This window comes from Rhinoderma darwinii, chromosome 1 (assembly GCF_050947455.1).
Source record: "Rhinoderma darwinii isolate aRhiDar2 chromosome 1, aRhiDar2.hap1, whole genome shotgun sequence".
Taxonomy (NCBI): Eukaryota; Metazoa; Chordata; class Amphibia; order Anura; family Rhinodermatidae; genus Rhinoderma; species Rhinoderma darwinii.
Genome location: NC_134687.1, coordinates 39,623,196 through 39,639,779, shown reverse-complemented (window position 1 = coordinate 39,639,779; position 16,584 = coordinate 39,623,196). Strand labels below are relative to the sequence as shown.

The window sequence follows — 16,584 nt, the reverse complement described above, 5'->3', positions numbered from 1 at the left end:
GATGTCATCTGTCGGGGGGAAGGGGGGGGATGATATATTAGGCAGCAAGTGCAGAGTCTGCTCTTGAAATTGATGTGTTGGAAGCTGGGCAAGCGCAAGGATCTGGGCGACTTTGAAAATGACTAAATTGTGATGGCTGGGTCAGCGCATCTCTGAAATGGCAGGTCTTGTGGGGTGTTCCCAGTACGCAGTGGTTAGTACCTACCAGAAGTGGTCCAAGGAAGGATAACTGTTGAATCGTCAACAAGGCCATGGGAGCAAAAGGCAAATTCATGTGCTTGGGGAGCGAGGGCTAGCCTGTCTGATCCAATCCCACAGAATAGCTGCTGTAGCAGAAATTGCCGGAAAAAAAAAATATGTTCGAGAAATGTCAAAACACACAGTTCATCACAGCTTGCTGTGTAGCCGCAGACCGGTCAGTGCCCGTACTCATCCCTGTCCACTGCTGAAAGCGCCTACAATGGGCACTGGACCATGGAGTAATGGAAGGTGACCTGGTCTGATGAATTCTATTTTCTTCTATATCGTGTGGATGGACGTGTGTGTCTCTCTTACCTGGGGAAGAGCTGGCACCAGGATTGCCTACGTGAAGACGAGGCGGCGGAGGCCGTGTGATGCGCTGGACAATGTTCTGCTGGGAAACCTTGTGTTCCGCCATTCATCCGGATGTTACTTTGACACGTACCACCTACCTACACATTGCTGCAGACAACTACACCCCTTCATGGCAACAGTATTCCCTAATAGCAGTGCCCTCTTTCAGCAGGGTAAAGTGACTAGCGCACTGCAATAAATTGTTCAGGAATGGTTTGCGCAACATGACAAGGATTTCGAGGTGATGACTTGTTTTCCCAGCACATCCCACAGATGCTCGATCAAATTGAGATCTGGGTAATTTGGAGGCCAAGTCCGATCAATGTAGGCACCACCTAGCAGCAGGTCCTGTAAGTTGCGAATATTTTCGTGCCACCGGACACCTTCAGAGGCCTTGTGGAGTTCATTCCTCAACAGGTTAGAGCTGGTTTGGTGGCACGAGGGACCTACGCCTCATTATTCAGGGGGTTTCTATGTTATGGCTGATCACTGTATATATCTATTATCGTAACTGTTCCTTTCACCAGTGGAAGCGATCTAATACATAGCGTAAGATTCCCCTCCGATATCTGTCAGCAGATGCATGCTGTTTTGCGAAAGCCTGTGTCTGCTGCTTCACAACATGATACAGGCTACCATGAGCAGCCTGCATTCTGCTGACAGTCACACGGCAACCTCTTGATTCCTCATCTGTCCATAAAGTTGGATATTATGTAGGAGAACATTTCTTTTGTAGTAATATTCCTGCATTATTTGTCTTATATTCCAGGAATCACAAATGAGAATGAGAGCGAGGTGAAGAACCTCTCCTCAGAGACGGATCTAGAGAGGGCCGTGAGGAAGGCGGCCTTAGTGATGTACTGGAGGCTCAACCCCAAGAAGAAGAAGCAGCTTTCTGTGTCTGAGCTGCTGGAGAACGTCGGCCAGGTTAATATTGAAGGTCTGTGAAAGGACATATTGTTATATTCAAGAACTATTTACCCAATGTCACAGGTTAGCAATATCATTCTTTTTGATTGTTTTTAGTCGCGTTCATTTGAACCTTGCCAAAAATCACACCTGTTCTTAGACCTGTCAGGAGAGGTGACCAGTCCTATTGATTTTAGGAAATGCATTAAATCGCAATTTTGGACCCTCTTTTCTCCGAACTCGGCATTGCCGTTCCTCTGTTATTCTTCCCAGAAATTTTTGAATAAATTGACAACTGGGTGCTTGTCATTCCCCTTGTCAAGGGGGCGTGTGAATACGCTCACACATGACCGTGCACCTATATAAAGTATGGGAGCACGGTCCGTAAAAAGCAAAAAATAGGACATGTCCTATTTTTTTACGGAGCCTTTCTACCGCCCGGACACCTTGCTGTAAATCTACGTGAAGGAGTCCGTTGGCCATAGAACTCAATGGGTACGTAATTATGGATGAATTCTACGGTCGTGTGGATGGGGCCTAAGACTGAGCACTGATTGGACAGTATCAGACTGTGTAGGGACACCCCCTCCCCAACTGGGTAATACCTAGTTGTTAGTTTATTAATAGAGGAATGGTACAACGCAGAGCTCTATGAAAAGATGCACATGTCAGGACTACTTGCAATACAACCCTGAGAATCCGCTTTTAATGCCGGGGTAAGTTAACTTGCCAAGTTAAAGGGGTTTTACCATCCGAGACCCCCGTAGCTCGCTGAGCTAGGCCGTTTCCGTTAGTCCCATAGAACTGAACGGTAGTTACGGAAACAGCGTAGCTCGCATGTTGCGCTGCTCCCGTTCTGCCATTCACTGCTATGGGAGTTACGGACACGGCGTAGCTCAGCGAGCTACGCTATTTCCGTAATTCATGGTCTGGAATCACACACTTTCAGCCACAACACAGAGCGGTAGAACAGGGTTTAGGGTGCCCCGTTCTAGAGATAGGTGTGGGACCTGCGTCTAGCTGACATTTATGCCATATACTGTGGATATATCCTAAATGTGTCTGATGGGAAAACCCCCTTAGGGTATGTTCACACTGAGTTTTTTTTTTTGACGTGGAAACCCCCGCCGCAAAACTCGCCGAAAACGCCTCCCATTGATTTCAATGGGAGGCGGAGGCGGTTTTCTCCCGCGAGCAGTAAAACCGGCTCGCGGGAGAAAGGAGAGACATGCCCTATATTCGGCCGTTTACGCCTCTGACCTCCCATTGACATCAATGGGAGGCAGAGAAAGCGTATTTCGCTGCGGCGCTCAATGGCCGCGGGTGAAAAAACGCAGCGAAAATCGGAGTGCAGGCAGAGGAAAATCTGCCTCAAACTTCCAAATGGAATTTTGAGGCAGATTTTGCGCCTGCAAAAAGCTCAGTTTGAATACATTTAAAAACTGCTAGCGTTTTTGTTTTTTATTAAATTCAGTCTAAAACGCCAGAAATTTGTTTTGCGTGTGGAGGAGTCCTAACGTATTACATGGACAGGGTAGTCACGCCCCCCCCCCTATGATGTCCATATGCCCTAAGAGAGCATATGGGAAAGAGCTAACAACCCCTTTAACCCACTCCAGCAGGGTGTTTCTCGCGTCGCTGCATGATTTTCCTTTAAGACAAGTGAATATAATAGTGCATGTAACCGGAGTCTGGGGAGTGGTAGCCATCCTGCTGACCTTTTCTTCCCTGCAGCGGATCTCTCGGCCACCATATTAACTAGCACCACCAGCGTTTGCAAAGCATGGCGATCAGGATAGCCGGTTTATTCGGGATATTGGGCTTAACTCCCCTTGGGAAGATTATAGGAACGCGAAGGAGCTGGTACAAAAATGAGAAAAGACGCAGAACATGGAGAGACCTCGGGGACAGAAGATGCACTACTCATAGTGGCTCATTTTACACATCGCTACTCCATTAAAAAAAAAAAAAAAAATATATATATATATATATATATATATATATATATATTTACAAATGTGTATGTGGTAACTGTCGTCTTGACAGAACTGCGTGGTGACAGAACAAATCCTAAAGTGCAGTAGTCCCCAATTAGTCTTTCAGTGTCCTAGCTGTGTCTGCAATAAATGGGAATGAGTTCTATTCACCTAATCTATCTACGTTCTGCTGCAGGTCCTCTGTGCTGCTGTTCTCTTTATGGATAGGAAAGGTAAAGGTCTATACTGAACCACGCACGGTTTTATTCATGAAGGCCAGGCCAGATAATGGATCCTGCAGTATACAAACTACGACTCCTGTGTGATCCGCTTTTGGAGACGACATTACAAATAATATATTCTCTATGTGGAGCGATACATTTACTTTTCTAATCCTGAGTCTGTGTCTATTCGGAAATGAATGTTCATTATATTGTGTGATTGAATTTTTTAATTATGATTTATAAATTCCTTTTGGTTTTCCAGATGGGGAACAACAGTCTGGACCCATTCCAAAAGCTGCGCAGAAGGAGCGTCGGGTGCTAGAACGCTTAGTCAGCAGTGAATGTAAGCATTGCCGCCTGCTATATACACCTGGTTGTTAAGTCCCCTCTGCTGACAAGTTGGTTTTAGTAAAAAAAACTTGTATTTCCCATTACATAACCATTCTGGAGCATACCGATCCTCTGTTATTCCTCCAAGAAATTTATGAAAAAATTGTCAACTGCATTTCACTAGTTGGGGGTGTGTTCCTAATACACTGACTTGACATTTTCAAAGTGAGACTATAGGGACACTCCTCTTTGACAAGGGGAATGGTAACACCCAGTTGTCAATTTATTCATAAATTTCCAGGAGGAACTATAGAGGAACAGTACAACGCAGAGTAATAAGAAAATATGTTCCTTATCTATTACGTGTGGAATACAAGTATTTATTAAAACAGACATTTCAGGAGAGCTGACTGGTCCTCTTTAAAGTGGTATTCTCGTTTACAGCAAATGAAGGTTTTTTTCATTGTATAATTGTTATATAATTTTCCAAAATGTCTATTTCAGTTCCTTATGGTTTTCAAGATCTCTGCTTGCTGCCATTCAATAGGAACCCTAATTGCTACTTGCAGAGGCTGAAAATCTTTCATGTGATGGATACACAGGTGCCCAGCTTGTTACAAGAGAGAACTCTGTTTAGTTTCAGGGGGGTTTTAGTACAGTTATCAATCAAGGTTCCCATTAAATGACAGCAAGCAGAGATAGTTTTAGGAATCGATACAGAAAGTATATAAGAAAATTGTATAGCTTTTCTTTTTAAAACGACTGACCTTTATTTGCTTAAACCAGAATACCCCTTTAACTGATGAGCCGTGTCCTCTCGGAGCATAATGAGTTAATAGAGGGGGTCCTCTAGTTAGGTCTCCACTCTATTAGAGCAGAAAGCTGATGTGAAGAGAAGCTCTCTGTGGAGCAGGGGTCCGTAACATTTTGGCACTACAACGGTCATGAAACTACAACTACCAGCATACCCGGACAGCCAAACGCTTTATTATTCTAGCCAAAGGTTATCAGGGCATGCTGGGAATTGCAGTTTCACAACAGATGGAATACTGGCGGTTACTGACCCCTGCCTAGCATCAAATACTGACGTGGATCTGCTGGTGATGACAGCTGAGCACAGGGAGACACAGCAGCAAGACCACTAAAATTTTTATATTTATATATTTTAATCTTTATTTCTCCCTAGTTCGGATAAATTCTGGAAGTATATGTGGAAAAAATGGCGATCTGAAAAAAAGTCCATTTGCCTGAATAATTATAGACCTTAATATGAAACAGACAGTCGTCTTATTAAATAACGTGCCGTCTAATTGTCGCAACCATAATGATAAACTACAGTCACGTGATATCCTAGTAAATGTCAGGAAATTGCTATTACGCTCATCAGAGTATTCTAAGAATAAAGAAACCCTAAAGTGAATGTCCACAATTTAGCACATATAGTTTTTTTTATTTTTTTTAAAATCTAATAGATCCAAAAATCTATCATTTTAATATCTTTATGGTCACCCTTCAGCCACCACTAGAGGGAGCCTAGGAGCTCAATAATAAAACCTTATGCATTCAGCTCCCCCTAGTGGTTGCTCAAGGCAGCTAGAAGTGTATCATTTAGCTCTTTTATATATAAAAATATATTAAGAAATGAATCCGTACAGAATTTTTAGAATAACACACATTGGGTCAAAAGATAGAAATTCATTTTAAAACTTCCAGTCTTCTTTGGATTTTCTGCTGTGATCCCCATTGCAATGATTACTTGTCCAAAATGAAGTGGTATCATTGTGGAGCGCCATGGCGTCTTCTTCTAAACATCTGAGGGGACCAAAGCACAAGTAATTTTGTGGTTTAACCTTATCATTTACTATTGCAGTTATTTTTCAGTATGGGGACGTTTTATGAGGTTTTTGTACTCTTTGAGAAAATTATTTTTTTTTTTTTTAAACTTTGAAATTCCTTTCCATTTAAATACCTTTTTATTCTTCGGTATAGAGAGTACATGTACGGTTACTGGTCGGAGCGGTCTTCTGTGCTCATTATCGCCCCCTGGTGCACTTGATAGGAGTGATGGAAGGGATTGCCACAATTGTTCTTGCCAAATTTCATAAAAGTGGCTGTCGCTTTAATGAAAACCTAAGCAGAATATTTCTACTCTTACAGTACTGCCCCCTATGGACTAGAATATGGATATGAGTGGGTAAGAGAAGCTTCATATTGGACAGAACTTGCTCTTTAAACCATATCTCACATAGTCTTTTGCCTAAATTTAAGTTTTCCTCCCACGTTTCTGTATTATCATTCTAATCCTTGCCCCTCTGTTGCTGGCATATGAAATAAATCTCCCACATGCCTTCCTAGTTTTTGTGTAATAATCTCCCACACCCATTCTCTCACGTTAACATTATTATTATTAGTCTCATGATACAAGTTTGACTTAAGGTTTTCCTCCTCCCAAAACCTGAAAAGCACAATCTACCACCACCAGCTCCCCAGGGTGCTATTTATTGCCAGTCAAACTGCACAGAGACCAAAGATTGACTAATAAATATATATATATATATATATATTTCACACAAGAAAAAGGTGACCGGACACTGCGAACACTGTCACCTGAGACGCTAAATATAAATAAATATGCATTACTGCTAAATCTACTTACAATAGGGAGGTTCTTAGCGCACATTTTGATCAAATTGTGTGAGCCCACCTGCCATGACAAGGCGTCCTCCATAGGTGGGAACCTACGCTGCACATACACCCAGAACTGGGACTAAGCCTACATATATCTGGGGATGGTAGGATCCAGCATTAAACTAATTAAAATCACCCAGTGCAGAATGGGAGGAGTGTGAGACCAAAAATGGAGGCAGTCACTAACCCCACATATATGGATCACATAAACTCCAAAGGTTGAACAGCACATATTTTTATATATATATATATATATATATATATATATTTTATTTTTTTATTTATTTTTTATTTAAAAAAATAATAATATTTTAGCTTTTTACATCCTACTCATGGGCTGTGGGTGCCTTCTGGGCACGTGCTCTCCAACACTATTCTAATGCCAAAAGGTCAGTCGTCCCCCTTGGCATGGAAGGGATGGGACTGATGGGGTTATTGGGGTAAGCTTCAGTTATATGCTTTACTATATTCTTAGATCTTTGCGCTTTCTCTTGTACTTTTTGACAGCGAAAAGCTACATTGCCTTGGATGATTTTGTGGAAATTACAAAAAAATACGCGAAGGGGATAATCCCATCAAACTTGTTCCTCCATGATGATGAAGATGATGAATTTGCAGGAAAGAGTCCAGAGGAACTGCCTCTCCAACAAAAGGTAAACAAAAGCTCAAGTAGTTTAAAGGAAAACCAACTCTACTCTGAAATAATCTGTAGACCCGAAGAATTAAAGCAGCACGGACTATGGAAAGTCCTTGCTGCCGGCTGCTCATAACTATGTAGTAGGAGACAGAGCGTTCTGCTCGTTTCCATGGCTCCCGTATCCAGAACCGCCAGCGCTATAGAATCCTATACGAACGGGCGTTCTGAATATGGGAGCCATGGAGCTGAGCAGAACGTTTTGTCTCCTACATAGTTACGATAAGTCGGGGGCACAGACTGTACATAGTCCATGCTGCTGCTAGAAGCCAAATCCATAGTACAAGTGGTATAGAGAAACTATTCTAATACACACTCCTGCACTATAATCGCTTTTAACGGCGAGCGGAGGTACGCTTTAAGAAACCTTCAGCTGTAAGGTGGTGTGATGTAGCAAAGTGCACATTGCAAAGAAAATACATGTATCCCCAAAATGATCGCATCGTTCCAGTTCAGTGATTCTATTTCTTTTCTTCACTGTGGATTTCCTTCTCCTCTCGATAAGGGCATAGTTATGATTCGTGACGGCAGTTTAGCCGCATTGTCTGGGGTAATCTGAAATCGAATTCCTGTTTCATTAGTGGCCCAGGTGGCTGCTTTGCCCTTCTCCCATACTTTACACTGCAGCTTTGCCTGTTCAGATTGGCCACTGTGTATAAGCACAAGTGCGTATTTGTTGCCTAGTGTATTGAGATGGCACCGATCATCCTAAGGAAAAGAGTATTGATATTGCAAGGTTTAGGTCTTTATACATGGACGTCAGTATTCTGTTTTTTTTTTTAGATACTGCTTTAATAAAATTGTAGATAAAATCAACCGTGAAGGCTTTAAAAATGCGACCATGAAGCTTGGAATTCTGAAAATGGCCAGCAAGTAAAATGCCAAGTAATCAAAGCTAAAGAGCAAACCATGATACGAAAAGAAACCAGGTCCCTGCCCAAAAGAGCTTACAATCTAATGTAAGGCGAGAAGTGACACGTTGGATACAAGGTGCTAATTTTGTCCAGGAGACCGGCCGCTTGTGATGGCCATATAAATATACCTGCATGAACCAGTCACCCAGCTAGGAACTCACCGACCCACGTGTAGAAGTGCAGCGTGGTGATACAAGAGTAGCTAGTTGAGGATGGGGTGGAGATATCGGTAACCAGGTCAGGTTGTGATGTGCCATGAATTAGTTATGTGACCTAAGCCTCCTTAAAATGAGTTTTCAAGGAACGCTTAAAACTGAATGCGAGGTGGAAGACTTAGGCCGGGTTCGCGTGAGGGTGTTTGGTCCGAACACACTGCAGGGAGCCGGGCTCCTAGCATCATAGTTATTTATGACACTAGGTCTCGCTGCCGGAAACCTGTCCTGTGCTGTAATCCGTTTTCAGTACGGGACAGTAGTTCTGCCGAGGCAGGGATAGGTGTCATAGATCGCTATGATGCTAAAACCCCGGCTCTCTGCAGTGTGTTCGATCTGGGAAATGCGGCGTGACATACGGACCGTATATCACGGACCGAACACGCTCGTGTGAATCCGCCTTAGGCCACATGGTTTTTTTGTCCGCAAAAGTGCGGATGAATTATGGCCCCTACACACTACCGTGGTTTACACGGACCATATGGGGGGTCAAAATCGTGGACCACAAAAACTCAGGACAAGTCATTTTACGGCCGGCAATTGCGGTCCGGCACCATTGAAATTAATGCACATCCGTAATCACGGGCCGTATGCATGGCTACGGCCGTGTGCATGAGGCCTTCTGGTCCAGGGCAGTGAGTTCCACAAAATGCGTGCAGCACGAGAGAATTGGCTGAGCAAAAAAACATGGTTGGTAGATGGAGATGAGCACAAGAATGTATCATGGTGTAGCCTTATGGAGACTTTTGTAGACTGGATTGAGTTTTGAAATAAATTCTCTAAGAAACGGGTAACCAGAGCAATGTGGGACAGTGTAGAGGCATTAGTATATCTGCTAGACTTCTGCGTTCTTGATGAATTTAAGTGGAGCGAGTTATTGATATGTCAATTAGTAGTGAGTTACAGTAGGCCAGGCGAGAAAGGATTAGGGCCTGTGTTAGTGTTTTAGCTGTGTTAGTGGTGAGGTAGGGACAAATATATAGGAGATTTTTTTTTTTTTTTTTTTTTTTTTTTTTTTTTTTTTTTAGGGGATGGCGTCAGGATTCAGAGACGGGACCCGTTAGAGCCAGGGTTAAGAAGAAGGAGGAGGAAGATGGTGGAGGAAACCCTAGGTGACTGAGTGCCAGCGTTGCATTACATTTTTTAGACTTCACTACTGCCACAAAATATCACGATAAATGATATTGTGGTGAAAATTAGGGGAAATTTTATGTTCTGTTGCCATGTAGAGTCTTCATAGTTTAGATGTATGTTGAGCTGTTCTTGATTGATCTAATTTGTCCACGTTAATGGCTTTCACCATTTATCTTTATCCCTAGATTGTGAAGTATCCACTACACGTCATCATGGAGCTTAAAGAATACCTTATAGACATGGCCTCCAAGGCGGGGATGCACTGGCTGTCCACCATTATGCCTACACATCACATCAATGCACTCCTCTTTTTCTTTATTATCAGTAATCTCACCATAGACTTTTTTGCCTTCTTCATCCCTCTGGTCATCTTCTACTTGTCTTTTATTTCTATGGTTATTTGCACTCTCAAAGTTTTCCAGGATAGCAAAGCTTGGGAGAACTTTCGTGCCCTCACGGACCTGCTGCTTCGCTTCGAGCCGAACCTGGATGTTGAGCAAGCTGAAGTGAACTTTGGTTGGAACCACCTTGAACCTTATTTATATTTCTTGATGTCAGTATTTTTTGTCATCTTCTCGTTTCCCATATCCGACAGACACTGGATTCCTTGCTCCGAGCTGGCCATCATATCCATCTTCTTTACGATTACCAGCTACTTGAGTTTGAGCACAAGTGCAGAGCCTTACACTCGGAGAGCTTTAATAACTGAAATTGCTGCCGGGGCGCTCACCTTTGTGAATGTGTTACCGGATTCTATGCCCTATATCCATTTACTTAGCAAAACCTTCTTCACCGTGCCAGTGGGGCATTTTATTGTGTTCCACATAAGTATCCCCTGCATATTCTTTATTTACTTATTTTACCTCTTCTTTAGGATGGCACAATTGAGGAATTTCAAGGGTGTCTATTGTTATCTAGTACCATACTTGGTTTGCTTTATGTGGTGTGAGCTTTCTGTTGTGATTCTTCGGGAATCCACCACCATTGGCCTTATCCGCGCATCCATTGGTTATTTCCTCTTTCTCTTTGCATTGCCCATTCTCCTAGTGGGCATTGTCATCATGTGCGTTGTCCATTTCATAAAGTGGTTTATAACCTTAGAATTGACCAAAATAGTGGTAACCCTCGTTTTGTGCACCATTCCACTAGGTCTTCGTTGGTGGTCCAAAGCCAACTACTCTGCAGTTGAAATGTTTAAATCTCTCACTAAAAGCTCCATCGTGAAGTTGATATTGGTATGGATCACAGCCATCTTCATGTTTTGTTGGGTATATGTCTACCGGTCGGAAGGAATGAAAGTGTACAACTCCACTTTGACCTGGCAGCAGTATAGTTTTTTGTGTGGTCCCAGGGCATGGAAAGAGACCAACATGGCAAGGACCCAAATTTTATGCAGCCACTTGGAAGGTCACAGGGTGACTTGGACAGGGAGGTTCAAGTATGTCCGTGTCACGGAAATTGACAACAGTGCTGAATCTGCCGTGAACATGCTCCCTCTTCTTGTTGGAGACTGGATGAGATGCTTGTATGGAGAAGCCTACCCACTTTGTGATCCTCAGAATGTTACTATGGAAGAAGAGGAACTTTGTCGGCTGAAGTTCTTGTCCAAATATGCATGCCATATGAAGAAATTCGACCGGTACAAATTTGAGATTTCAGTTGGTATGCCTTTAAATAATAAAAATGGAAACAGGACTATTGAAGAAGATGACGCCACAAAAGATATTGTTCTGAAAGCGAGCAATGAGTTCAAAACGGTGCTGTTAAACTTGCGGCAGGGGAGCATAGTAGAATTTAGTACCATCCTCGAGGGACGTCTTGGGAGCAAGTGGCCGGTCTTTGAGCTGAAAGCCATTGGCTGCTTAAATTGCCTGGCCAACCTGACTCCTTCCTCCAGACATGTCAAGATCGAGCACGACTGGAGACGCAATGTCCACGTAGCTGTGAAATTTGCCTTTGATTTTTTCTTTTCCCCTTTCCTCTCTGCTATGTGAAAAATGCCTCTAGTCGTCTAGTGACATCCAAATACTAAAACCAAAGAGTGAGCTCCTCTTGTATCTGGGACTTCTGCACTTTGTCATTTGCCTTCACAAAAGGGGCCATATGTAAAAGAAATACAAAAATAATGTCAAGAAAAACCCTGGGCAGCAAAATAAAGGCTTTCACTTATTAATTCGCCCTTGCTGATTGATTGCCATAGAAAACACCATTGCACGTATTTGCACTAGATTTATTAATGGCTCCTTAAAAAAAAAAAAAAAAAAAAAAAAAAGTTTTGTTTTACAGCGGTTTATTACCTTCAGTGTATGGATTTAATTTCAATTACCTCACGTCTCCTATTCTCAGTTGGCAGAACTAATGGCACTTATTTACTAATATAACACGGCATTTAATTTGCCCACAGCAATAAAATACTCTATAGAGTGTGTAGAAGAAGAAAAATAAAAAAAATTGCGATGTGTAAACTGTCAAGTTACTGTTGACAGATCTTGAATTATGTGTCTATGAGAACACTGTAATATCCTGCTGTATTTGGGCTATGGGTCTGTTTAACTCATTAGCACCTCAAATGGGTTGTCTGGGACTAAAGAAACAGGCGGTCCCCCCCCCCCTCCAGAAATAAAGCCACTCCTGTCCATGGGTTGTGTTTTTTGATATTTCCTATTCACCAGACACCGCCCACGAAGAGCTTCTGTTTGGGGGGGGGGGGAGATCTAATCCTGGACAACCCCTAAATACTATTGCACTTCTCATTAACCCAATGCAAGAGTTAGCATTTGGACTTTCATGTGTTAATGGAAATTGGACTGGCTTTTTGACCTAATAACGATAGGATATGATATATATATATACACAATATATTCTATGACTGCAGCAACTAGCTTTTTTTTGTTATTGTTTGCAGTGCACAGTGTAGAAATGAGCAGAAACAAGTGAGAACAGCAAGAAATGTAATAAAGATTTATCACAATCACGCTACATTCTTCATTTGCTGACCTTGTAGTCAATGTTAATCAAAGGTGGAGCGTCACTTTAAATAACCTCCTGTATAGCACAGACACATACAACACAGTATTATGAATTCAATAACCACTATCATTACATACAAATTACAAGTAAAATTGTCTTATAAATCAGTAACGTCATTAATGCTTGTAGTGTATTATAAAATCGGAATGATTAGTTATCTGTTAAGTAGTTAGTAGTTATGTAACCAAAATCTAAGTAACATCTAAGGCTTAAAGGGGTTAATGAGATTAAGAAAACATGGTGCCTTTCTTCTAGAAATGGCGCTACTCTTGTCCATGGGCTGTTTGGTATTGCATGTCAACTGCATTTAAGTGAATGGGGCTAAGCTGCAATACCAAGCTCAACCCAAGGATCAGAAGGGCGCTGTTTGTGAAAGAAACCAGCCATATTGTACCAATCTCGTACAACTTCAATAATTCATAGACACACTGCTAATTTGCGTAAATGTAGAATTGAATATACAGCTCCTGTGCAGACATGTGTTCGTTTGTAACCATAGAAACCGATAACTGTTGAATCCGACAATGGGTTTGTCTGTACTCCATTCACTCGGGCCCCCTCTTCTAGTGACTATAGGGTAAGTGGGGGAGCAAATGGAAAAGATGAAACACATGACTTCGTAATCAGACTACACAGGTTTTTTTTTGTAGTCTGTTACCATAGAGACATACAAGCCTTTATAGGAGCTGTATACACAAAACCATACAATACTTAAAACTGAGACTATTTGCGCAGTTGTCGCTCTTTTTTCCCTTTTTTGCATATATGGTTGCAATAGTGTACATACCCTTTGTCAAGCAGGCAGGAACGCCGCAAGGGGGCTTATTCTGATTTAAATGGTTTACCACCTATGGGTCTTTTCACAGGGTGTGGTAAAATTTCGGTCTATTGGCGCAATTATTGGCAAATCAAGGTAGAGTTGCAGAAGTTTGCTGCAATTTGACTGCACAGCCTGACTCTTCAGCCAGATGTTTGCTGTAAGTCGATGGGCAAATATAAAACCTACTACTAATTGCGTCTTTTGTTGTGTTTTTCTCCACTTTTGGGGTGTTGTAAAAATAACGCCATCTGAAAAACGCTAGTTAAAAAAATACATGAAATTTGACTTTTTTTTTCTCCCGGTATGTCCCTAGTAACCAGTCTACCTCAGATTGCTGAAGAGCAAATGGTCACGGAGTTCAGTTCATAGAAGACACATCATAGAACTTTTAGAATTACATTTTTGTGTTAATCTGTTCGAATTTTGAAACTATAAATTGAGATCGGGAACATCACTAAATAGATGTTAGGTTTTCATGCAATGAGACCTGTTCATGTGCATTTTTAATTTAGTTTCATAAACCAAGACCACTATATATACACATTATCTAAATTGTGCAACAATATTTAAGGAACTTTTGCGGGAATTTTTTTTACAAACGGCCGCGTAAACATCGCTCCGTGGGAATGAACTGCCATGGACAGATGTTTGGAGGCAATCAGCCTGCCGTTTTTCGGGGCATTTACGGCCCAAAAAACGGCTGAAAATAGGCTGTGTGAACATACCCTAAGGCTTGCATGTGCTTCAGTCAAGTTTTTCCTTCTTTCTCATCGCTTTAGTAATCAGATTTTTGTAAAAATAAATTTAACAATTTTGAAGGAATTTTTATTGTACAATCTTGCCAGCATTAAATCCGTTACAGATCCCGTTAGGTGCTTAATGGCAACTGCACCATAATGTCAGATGAAGCATGACTACTACTCGTTTATTGCCTGCCTCCGTTGTGTGTAAATGTTGTATTTAGCAGTATGCACTTCTATAAAATTTACTATCCTTGTCACCCACTCATTGTATATAAGCTCCGTTAGAAATGGTCTTCATTGAATTCCCATAAAATGATGCCTTATACTGTAAAATAAAGTTTCTCAGTCTTTCCATCCTGGTCTGGTTTTGTTCATTGTACACGTCTTTCCTGTTTTTATATGTCGGTGGTAGCGATCCCAACCAAAAATCTGAAGTTTATAAATTACCTTATGGAACGCCGTATTAATGTACCCACAACAAAAATGGTGGTTAAGGGAAGCACGTGCTGTTATGTTCTTTTTGGCCAAGTAGGATCTTAGGCTAGGTTCACACGTTGTAGTAGTTTGCTGGGTTGTACTGTAAATTGCCTCGATTTTGTGTTTCACCCACAAAAATAGTGGCAAATGATCACACGACAATTTGCAGTAAACAGTGTTCCGTTTTGCTGCAAAAAATTTTGACCGTGCGGCACACTTCCACAGCATGTGACTTCTAGCCAACTAACAAAGTGGTGGTCTCAATAAGACGTCCCCATTCTATACGCCCTGTGGAACTAATAAGAACTCTCAAGTTGAGAACCGCACCCTAAGGCCCCGTTCACACAACCGTATTTTTCATCCATAGTTACGGACCCATTCATTTCTATTGGCCACGGACACCTTTCAGTATTTTTACGGATGGGTGTCCATGCTGAAAAAAATTATAGAACCTGTCCTTTTCTTGTCCGTAATTACGGCACAGACTCTCCCATAGAAGCCTATGGGCACTTCTGTATTTACGGATGCGTTGCTATGCAACGTGGTGACATAATTTGCAACCTCCCTCTTTCTTTTTACCGATCTGTATATACGGACAAGTTACAGATGACTACCGATCCGTATTTACTGATAGACGAAAATACGGTTGTGTGCATGGGGCCTAAGAATTCTTATCTTCTGAACAGTAATACCACACAAAATAGTTACTAGTCAACATTTACCATATGTCTACTTTATGTTTGCATCGTTTTTTGGACATCCTTTTATTTTTCTAGGACGTTACAAGGCTTATTACTTATTCAATGTTTATTGCCCAGATTCTGCTGTTTTTAGAAATATCCCACAAGTGGCCTTAGGGTGCTAATAGACAAACACAGGCCTCAGAAGCAAAGGAGCACCTAGTAGCTTTTGGGACCTCCCTTTTTTTAGAATATATATTAGGCGCCGTGCCAGTCAAGAAGAAGTCTTGTGCCAAAACAGTGGAACACCCCCCCCCCCCCCCCAAGAAGGAATTTATCTAGTGGTGTAGTTGGCATTTTGACCTCCCCATCTTTTTTTGTTAAATTTGTTGGAATTAGTCTGTTTAAAATGAAAATCTACTTTTTCAAAATTTAGACATCTTTACATGGACCATAGGAGAAAAATCACCCCAACATTTTTAAGGTAATTTCTCCCAATTAAGGCAATATCCCATGTGGTAATAAACGGCTGGTCGGACCCAGGGCAGGGCTCAGAAGAGAAGGAGCGCTATTTGGAGCACAGGTTTTCCATGAATGGTTTTCAGGTGCCTGGTCGCGTTTGCTGAGGTACCAGTACAGTGGAAACCCCCAATTTGGAAATTGCACCCCTTAAAGAATTTATCTATGGTTGTGATCACTTTTATGACCCAATAGATTTTTTTCTGAATTTTGTGGTAATCTGGCATGAAAAATAAAATGTTACATTTTTCACAAATACATCCTTTATAGGACAGATTTTTCAGACACAGAGCATGTAAGTAAAGGAAAGCACCTCATCATTTATTGGGCTATGTCTTCTGAGTTCAGAAATACCCCTATGTTGTCTGGAAACATAGCAGTGCCTGGAAGTGAAGGAGCACCACAAGGATTTTGGGGCCTTTTTTTTACTTGGATGATTTTTGGCCTGAAACAATCACAGCACTCGCTAGCAATGGACCGCTGCTATTGGGCCATTGCCAGTCATGTGGGGCAGGGCGGCTATATATACCTTTTCTGGTTTAAACTACAAGTATCGGGTGCGGTTTTAAACTTCGATACAATGTGATCGGTGGATCTGAACAGATTCATCGATTGACGGCATTGGACCGCTATTATACAG

General features: G+C 41.8%; 1 protein-coding gene across 2 annotated transcripts in view; it reads left to right on the top strand.

The window, feature by feature from the left end:
* The window catches only part of WFS1 (wolframin ER transmembrane glycoprotein), a 42,817-nt gene extending 28,197 nt beyond the window's left edge, over window positions 1-14,620 (top strand). For both annotated transcript variants that reach the window (XM_075857877.1, XM_075857886.1), the window contains exons 5-8: window positions 1,364-1,534; window positions 3,966-4,046; window positions 7,229-7,374; window positions 9,861-14,620. In XM_075857877.1, the coding sequence (XP_075713992.1) occupies window positions 1,364-1,534; window positions 3,966-4,046; window positions 7,229-7,374; window positions 9,861-11,669 (2,207 nt within the window). In that variant the 3' untranslated portion in view covers window positions 11,670-14,620. The remainder of the gene's footprint in view (window positions 1-1,363; window positions 1,535-3,965; window positions 4,047-7,228; window positions 7,375-9,860) is intronic.
* Window positions 14,621-16,584: the final 1,964 nt, after the last annotated feature.